The 8,906-nt window shown below is 41.9% G+C and overlaps 1 protein-coding gene across 1 annotated transcript; it reads left to right on the top strand.

Moving 5' to 3' along the window:
* Positions 1-255: 255 nt before the first annotated feature.
* Positions 256-8,524, top strand: LOC130579005 (organic solute transporter subunit alpha-like). Its single transcript, XM_057375484.1, has 7 exons — positions 256-753; positions 875-948; positions 2,767-2,925; positions 5,242-5,353; positions 6,271-6,417; positions 7,435-7,540; positions 8,029-8,524. Exons 1-7 carry the CDS (start codon positions 646-648, stop codon positions 8,214-8,216), a joined length of 894 nt encoding a protein of 297 aa, XP_057231467.1. The 5' UTR covers positions 256-645; the 3' UTR covers positions 8,217-8,524.
* Positions 8,525-8,906: the final 382 nt, after the last annotated feature.

Raw genomic sequence — 8,906 nt, forward strand, 5'->3', positions numbered from 1 at the left:
TCAAGGGAGAAGCAAAAAAGATTTTGGTGAAGACATCAAGTTTTATTTCAGGCTAGGCATACCAGGGGCTTTCTCTCACATTGTTTGTGTGCCYTACAGACTTCCACCGAGCTTCTTGTAAGTTTGCCTGCCTAAGGAAGTTACATGTAACGTGTCCATGAAAATATGAGGGAAGTGGAGAGCTAATACTGAGTGAACACATGCTTGCTTGTAGCCAACCTGGAAAAGTTCCCAGATTATGTATTTACTGTATTTATTTGTAGTYTGTACTATGTATTTATTTCTGCTACATATTTACATTCACCTAAGGATATTTGTCCTGGAACTCCACCTTTCTGAAAGGGACTATTGCACAATGCTTTGAGAAGGTGACTGYGTATTCTTCCCACATACTGTCTGTGGATCCTGGAAAGATTTAGTCATGAACGTCAGTATTTGAACTGTTYTGTGGAGTCAGTGGTCTGCCTGTCTAACTAAGGATGAGTGCAAATATTTGCAGGATTAGGGSAAAGAAGCCCCTCAGAGATGGTGTTGTTACATTAATGTTTGAAATGCTTATGAAATAAATCAGAACTGTCTGTTTTCCTTTCTCTCTCYGCAGGCCTTGACCTACCAGGCAGATTTCTCTTTGCAACCTTGACTCTGATGACGCTCATTGCCATCCTGGTGTTTATAGAGGAAGCAGTCTACATCTACAGGAAAATCCCCTCCTCCAAAAGAGCAATCATAATTTGGATTAATGCTGCAGCTCCAGTAAGTTAGCATGGAAACGAGATAAAACTGAATGTTGAAAATAGGGCTTCCCTGAAAATCCCCTGGAGACACATGAGCTTTATCTCTGCCCTTCACACAACCCTCCTCCCTTTCCCTGTAGGTGATCTCCACTACTTCATGCATTGGCATGTGGGTTCCTCGCTCAACAATGTTTACAGATTTCACAGCAGGAATGTGAGTATTCTGCTTGTTTCTGGATGTTGTTCCAAACCCTGAATTTCTTCCCTTTAAACATCTGCTGCTCTTGGTAACACAGTMATTTTGTAAATTTAACAATTCGGTAATTTTTTTGTTCGAGTTGAAATCTCTTGGCAGCTCTTTTCTGGGAGGTGGAAAATGCTGAAACAGTTCCCAGTGCTCCAGTCCCCTAGTGTGGGAACGTCAATGTGAAGGATCTGTGACTTGCATGTAATTGATTCCTTGGATTGACAGTCTCTTTGGAGCTGTAGTCTGTCTTTCCTCTCTCTGCRTGTCATGTGGAATGAGAGTCTGGCCTGTGACTCCTTCCCTGCACTTTTACTAATGATGAACCGTGGAGGTCKATTATTAATGGTGCCAAGTGAGCCCCTGATGAGTATATCAATGCAAAAATGTTCCACAGTTGTCCTGATAAAAGCACTTTATGAGTGTGACAGTTCTGGCGTGCACAGAGAAGAAGGGAGCACCGTGGTCCCTGCTTTCTGGAGAGGATGGCACAGCCCTGGTGGGCAGGACCGGGTGGGGGGATGCCSTGGCCCTGAGCACTCTACATTTGGAGATGATTTTGGAATGCACTGCAGCACCGTATCACAAAACTCTGAGGAGGTGCCTCACCCTGTGTCACAGTGCGTTTACTGAAAGTGTAGAGTGAAAGAGGAGGGACAGCACAGCAGCAGGGCACGCTGTTGGCATGCAGGTAGTGCAGATTGCCAGSAACTTCCAACAGTCCAGTCCTGTGGCACTTCAGACATGTTTAAATTCCCCCTCCTCCCCTGCCCAAGCTGCAGGCAGTGCAGAAGAGGACCTTTTTTACTGATTGGATTTCCACGAGTCAGTTGGGTAGCACAATCTGTGGTTGTGGGGAGGGTTGACAATGTGCCCCTGGGCAAGGAGGGAGAGGTGGGGCTGCAGCACCCCGTGCTTTGTCTGCAGGGGAGCCACACCCTGCCTGGGCCAGCACATTTGGAGATAGCTRTTTATATGAACCTAGCCATGTTTGTTGGTTGAAAGCCATGTTTGAGGAGGAAGAGGACTTGTTCTGAAAAGTTTGGACTAGTCAGAACTAGATAACTTATGGAAAAATACTGCCATAATGACTGGGGCCAGGAAAGCCTGTGCTGTAATACCAACTCTGCCACCAGAATGGCTTTGGGAAAYTTCATACCTGCTCTGTGCCTCATTTTATTCCTCTAACAGTGAGGTTAGGGCTGTTCTGATCCTCCAAGGTGTTGGAAAGCAGAAGGTGTCTCACAGACAGAGCTGAAATTTTTCTTGATTGCAAAGCATAGGCTGTAAAAACCCTGTACAGAAGGTGGCACTGCCCTGCACAGGCACACAAGAGACACAAGAATGGCTTTGGGAAATTTCATACCTGCTCTGTGCCTCATTTTATTCCTCTAACAGTGAGGTTARGGCTGTTCTGATCCTCCAAGGTGTTGGAAAGCAGAAGGTGTCTCACAGACAGAGCTGAAATTTTTCTTGATTGCAAAGCATAGGCTGTAAAAACCCTGTACAGAAGGTGGCACTGCCCTGCACAGGCACACAAGAGACACAAGAATGGCTTTGGGAAATTTCATACCTGCTCTGTGCCTCATTTTATTCCTCTAACAGTGAGGTTARGGCTGTTCTGATCCTCCAAGGTGTTGGAAAGCAGAAGGTGTCTCACAGACAGAGCTGAAATTTTTCTTGATTGTAAAGCATAGGCTGTAAAAACCCTGTACAGAAGGTGCCACTGCCCTGCACACAAGAGACACACACAGGCAAGTTTAAGCTGAAATTATCTTCCTCTCCTAGTTTTTTTGCCATAGTGATCCACAAGTTCCTGATGATGATGATTAAGGAGTGTGGAGGCCAGAAGGTGCTCCTCAGGCACTTTGAAAATGGTCGCTTCACCATCAGCACGGGCCCCTGCTGCTGCTGCTGCCCCTGCCTCCCTCGTGTGCCCATCACCAGGTGAGTCTCCCCTTAAAGATTTCCCAGCTTGAAAACGGCTGCTGGAAAAAAAAAAAACAAAAAAAAAACCAGCTCGGCAGGGCCAGGCTTACAGAAAAGCTTCCTAAAAGTCTCAAGCCATCTGAAGCTGTCTCTTTTCAACAGCATCATCACTGTGGGGCTGTTCACCACCACTAATTTCTTTCTTTTCTATAATGCAGAGGTGTGTGGGAGGAAAAATTTCTACTCTAGAAAACCTAATAATTGACATTTCAGTTTCTTTTCATTCCAGAAGGGAACAAATGTCTTGAAATTGGGTGTTTTTCACAAGCAGAATGGAGGCTCTCTTGATAGAAAATCCCTCTCACTTTGATAAAATTGATTTTTTTTTCATTCTGATTTTTACTTTAAAACTACTTCATATTAAAATAATTTTTAGAACAAAAAGGAGATGTAATTATTGTAAAGCTTTGATCTCAATGAAATGGCATTGTGTGGTGAGGCAAATCTGAGGGACTGAACATAAAAGTGAGACTCTTCTAAGAGAGTGTGGATTTTGGTGTCAAAGACACTTTGGGGTCTTTATGATTTGTTCAAAGGAAAGCATCACACAGAATGCAGCATTGTGGTTTCTAACACATTTTCAAAAATTCTAATTTTTTATATAATAGTTCKTCCTTAAACTGCCTCATTTGGTATTAGAATTTAAACTTTTGTTTCCATTGTTTTGTTTTAATAGAGTAACACGAAATATTTACATGGAGGGGTACCCAAGAAGAGGTAGTAAAGATACTAAAAATCATATATTTATTTGGTTTTTCTTCCCACGTCTATTACTCTGTGTATAAGTTTGTAGGAATTGGGAGCTTGGGGAGGGGAAGGACAGCTGTCTGAAATAAAAAGGCTTTTTGCTCTGCAGAGGGCTTAGGCCTCCTTCTCTGGTATCTGTACYACTGGGAAACCCATCTGCTCTCTGCTTCTAACCTCCAGCCTTTTCCCATTGCAGGGTACATTAAAAAAATAAATAAGCAAGCTATGYAAGAGAAAAGTTAGTCTCGTGTTCCTTCCATTGGTATCTTATGGGGAAACAGGAAGCCACCCCAAGGGAGGGATTCATTCTTTTAAAAAAAAACTTGTACTATGTGCAGTCCTGGGAAAAACAAGGTAGAGATGAGGCAATGTAACAAACTACGCAATAGGGAGCACTGTGGCAGAAGAAATCTGGTGATTAATAAAGATGGGCCCCATGTTAACAAGGGAAGCAACTCATGGCATTGCAGTGACTGCACTGTTTGTCTGTRTCTTTTATTCTTTAAAGCCCTCTGGGAATAATAAATCTTTCAAAAGGCACACACTAAATGGCTGGCCCGCTGCAGGTCTTTCCACATGTGTTTGTGCTGTTGATAATCCTCTGGTTGTTAGCTATATACATTGAGCAATTCCTATAATTCCTGGTTCAGGGCTTTAGTGTCCTTTAGCATATTAAATGGCAGCCTGCTGTCTGCTGAGACATGTCCAATGGCAGTCTCAAGGAACTCAAAACAGTGAAAACAGCACTGAAAGTGTGGGAAATGATGCACAGTAACAGGCTGAACCACGAGGCAGCTGCAGCTTGTCCTGGGAAGGCTGAAGGAGAGCTCAGGTCAGTCAGCTTTCATGCCTGCTGTTAGAAAGTTCATCTCCCCCTTTCCTGGTGGCCTTTCATGCTGGCTGAGGTTCCAGGCTGTGTTCAGGACCCACTTTGTACTGACAGAAGTGAAGGAATCCTGAGCTGTCCTGTCAGCCTKGTGGAATTTGCTGAGTGAGAGAGTTCCTTTCTTCTGTTAAACTACAGAGGAGCAAAACCAGATGCTGACATGGTGCTCTTCGTGATGCACTGAAAAACTATCAGTGCTTTCACCTGGGTCTGTGTGATTCCCTTTGTGCTCTACCACAGGACTAGGAAATGACTGAGCAGGCTGATTTACCCATTTCATGGGAGAACTGAAATAATAAGGCAACAAAGGCAARAGCAAATTGTTCAGAAACCGGTTATGCAGCTACTGTCTCCCTGGTTGGCTTCAGGGCAAGAGAAAGACATCACGTTTGGCCCAGCTTTGGTTTGTACTTGCTGCAGGAAAAGTACTACTTTTGTACAGACTTTATTAAATAAAACTTGGGAAATTCTTGGAAAGATTTTCTGATCTTGAAGCTGTTCCTCCCCCAGATTTTAGCCACATTCTACGAGATTGGAGAAGTTTTGCAGTTGACAGTATCCAGAAAATGTTATTAAGGTTGCTAATAAGATTTTGACCTATCTGATTTTTTTTTTGTTTGTTTCATTTTTTTTTTGGCCAGGCAAGCCCTATTTTGGCTGAAGCTGGGCACCTTTCAGTTTGCTGTCCTTCGGCCTATGCTCATATTTTTATCAATAGTGCTTTGGACTAATGGCRATTACGTCCTTTACAATGTAAGTAAATATTATAATCAGAGATGGTCCACAAATTCCATAGGTTTTARGGTTGATGTTACTAACAGCCTACACCTAAACTGTGAAATCTGGGAGCACTTCCAASTGAGTCCTTATTGTATTCTTTTGAGACCCTGAAGCATATAATTTCTGCCTTCCCTGACTCTCTTGGAAAAAAAATTGGACATCTGAGGGTTGGGCATCAGATGATGCTCCAATACATTTCCCAGCTTGTGTGGTTAGAATGGCAGRACTGCAAGTAGCCCTGTGGGATGTATTTGACCTCTGTTTTGTAAGGAACAACCTTAAGAAACAAGTGTATGTACTGGCATGCTAATAGGAAGCCTAATTTTATGTTTTTCAGCAAATCATGGTGATTTTTATATCTCTGCAAAATGAGAAGATAGTACTGTACTTCTACTTTGTGCCATGTAACCTGCAAGATGATGATATTTATCTAATTATATGATTATTATCTGATAATTATCTGATAATAATTTTGTTTCTCTTGGATAACTCATACTAAAAGTTGTATTTCTGTTGCTGTTTCATGGTATAAAATGAATGACCCATCTGAGATGTCAGGCTGAATATGCTCTCATGAGCTGCTGAGTGTCACCAGGTGCTGCTGGGGTCTTTGAAAAGGCACACACTCAGTGGCTGGCAATTGCAACATTGAGGGATTGTGTCACTTGGCCCCTGCCCAGGCTGAACACATCTCCCTGTTGGTGCCTGCCAGGGGAGAACTTATTTCAGGCTGTGGGCAGTTTCCCCATGCAAAAACCAGCAACAGTTGCTGCCACCAGCTTCCTTAGAGATAGGAACAAGCATTTTAACATCACCCAGTTCACAACTTCTTCCTGGAAACAGTGAAATGCAAAGTGCAGTTCTATAAAGCTGTGTGATTTGTTTCTCAGTTRTCTCCCAAAGGACCTGCGCTGTGGATTAACTGCTTCATTGGTGCCCTCACCCTTTTTGCTCTGTGGGCTGTTGGAATCATGTTTCGAAAAGTTAGGATTCTCCTTAAGTCTAAGAATATTATCCCAAAATTTGCTCTTTATCAGGTAAGGCAATATTTCTGGTAAGAATTTCCCTTAACTGCTGATACAACCCTGTCCCTCTAGTTCTTGGTCCTTTGTTGAAAATTTATGGTGTTTTTCCCCATTAAATACGCTGTGCAAAGCCATATTTTTACCTGATGAAAGCTGCATCCCTTTGAAGCACTCTGCTTGGCTGCTATTCAGGTTCATCTTGAGCCAATTTACCTCTAGTCTCTCAGGAGTGCTGGAGATGTGAAAGCCATGTAAAATCTATTTATATTTAGACCACTGGAATCACAAAAGCCCTTTCTGTGGGGCTTGAGGGAAGCTTTGCAGATGTGGTATCCTGGAATGCAATGTTGAAATGCTGGTGTGTACCTCTAAAAATTAGGAGAGGATATGTTGCATTGTGTGGGTTTTTCTGGACTGTTTCAGCATTMCACAATATTCTGTTTTAACAATATTGGCCATTAAGCACTTTGAAATTAGTTACACCAGTTATCCAGACACACTTGGATAACTCCATAGCTGGCTCAAAGTAACGTGATACACAAGTGGTGGTTGCTGGACTCAAGCTGTGAAGAGCCCTTCTTACCTCCTGGCAAARAAACCAGTCTCAAATAATTTGGGGACTACTGTGGCAAAAAGAGGAAACAACAGGAAAAACGTTCTTTGAGTCCTTCTTCCATTGAGGAAGAACATAAGCTCATGGGTCAAATTAACAGGCATTTTTCAAACATTGTTGTATTATTTGAAATCCCTGCTGGGAGGTCTGTGTATAATGTACCTCCCAAATGAAGGGCTGAGATGAAACACTTTTCAAGTCCAGGATTAAWTTAATACTCCTATTCAGAGCAATATCATCCTGACCTTAAGATGAATTCTGAAGAATGGCAGGCACCCTACTGGTAGTTGGGTGGAAARGGAGGGCAAGCAAGGAGGAATGAGGCAAGCGAGGTTCTGTTATCAAAGCAGAATTGTTTTGTGAACTATAAACCCCTTTCTGGTCGCTAAGGCATTTGTTTTCCCTTTCTGGTGCAGTTTATTGTCATTTTGAACCACCTGCAGACCACTATTATCAACATATTCGCTACACAAAAAATCATCCCCTGTGCTCCACCACTCTCCTCTACAGCAAGAGGATCATGTAAGTTTTTTGGGGGAAGAATGTTCTTCATTTACTCATAAAAGTACCAGTTCAGTGCTGCTAATGGCAATCTCTGGTGTTTTCCCAAAATACTAATTTTCTGGGATCACTAGTCTTCAGAGAATCTCAGTTTTTACTTTAAAAACAAGARCAAAAGTTTTATAGCTGTCATGGTCATGAAGAAGAACTTGATAAGGAGATGAGCTGGCATGAGAAAWGAGAGGAAGGGGAACCAACACCCATAATAATTACTGTTAAGTCTCTTGTGTTTTGGATGCATAACTTTTTGCATGCTTATTGATAGGCAATACTGAAAATCTATAATTGATGTCATTGCTGAGTGAGAGAGACATGGGGGCAGGATGATTGAGTTTGTTCCATTTACACTGGTGAAAATTAAAAAATTAATTCATTTTTTGTCTGACAGCAATTTCACCTTTTGGAGGGCTTTTCTTTGCCTCCCTTTTTCTTTTTTTTTTTTTTGCTAGATATAGCCCAGCAGCTGCTGATCATGGAAATGTTTCTGATAACTGTAATCTCAAGAGTGGTCTATCGGAGAAAATACCATGACCTAGAGCCTCCAGAGTGTKCATCTGAAGAACCCATGGACAAGAAGCAGACTCCAAAGATTATCCTGAATGGAGCAGTTGTTGAAGGTGGATTGCCAAAGGTTTAGAAGCTCTCTGTGCTCCTGTTCTGCAGGAGCTTTAAGCTGAGCTTCAGGAACTTGTGTTTTCTTGCACCAAAAATAACCCCTGTCCATGTCAGAATARCTTCTGACATAAATGCCTGTGATGCTGAAAGGATTGATAATGGACAGATAACCCTGATGAATCTCCAGAGATGTTTACATGGTGTGAATGTTTTCCTACCATGTAATTTGCTAAGATTTTATACCATTTTATGCTGTTACTGAGTACTTGATGCTGCCAAACTGTCTCACAATGTGATTTTATTTTATTTTTATTTTTATTTTTTAGCTATTAGAATGGCTATGATTTAGAGTTAATTCAGAGTAATTATTTCTTATCTTTTTTTTTTTACTTTTTAAATCTTATTTCATCTTGGATTGCTGTCATATGTCCAACACAGCATTTTTCCGTGCTTCCTCCATTACAATAGATCATCTCTCACTCTATACCACAAGCTCATCATTCTGATCAGTAAATAAAGTCACAGATTTTTGTTCTGAAATCCCCAAACCCATGWGGGCTCTCCACCTACGGAAACCATCATCACTCTAGGGCAAGACTTTTTACATTCCTTGGCAATTCACCTCCTAAGCTGGTAAATACACAATTACTGTGTGTAAATATGTCAGATGTTCTTCCTAGGGACAGCAAGCTCTCTGTCACTCACCTGGAAA

Source organism: Malurus melanocephalus, unplaced genomic scaffold, assembly GCF_030028575.1.
Source record: "Malurus melanocephalus ecotype Western Australia unplaced genomic scaffold, MMel_1.1 scaffold_250, whole genome shotgun sequence".
Lineage (NCBI taxonomy): Eukaryota > Metazoa > Chordata > Aves > Passeriformes > Maluridae > Malurus > Malurus melanocephalus.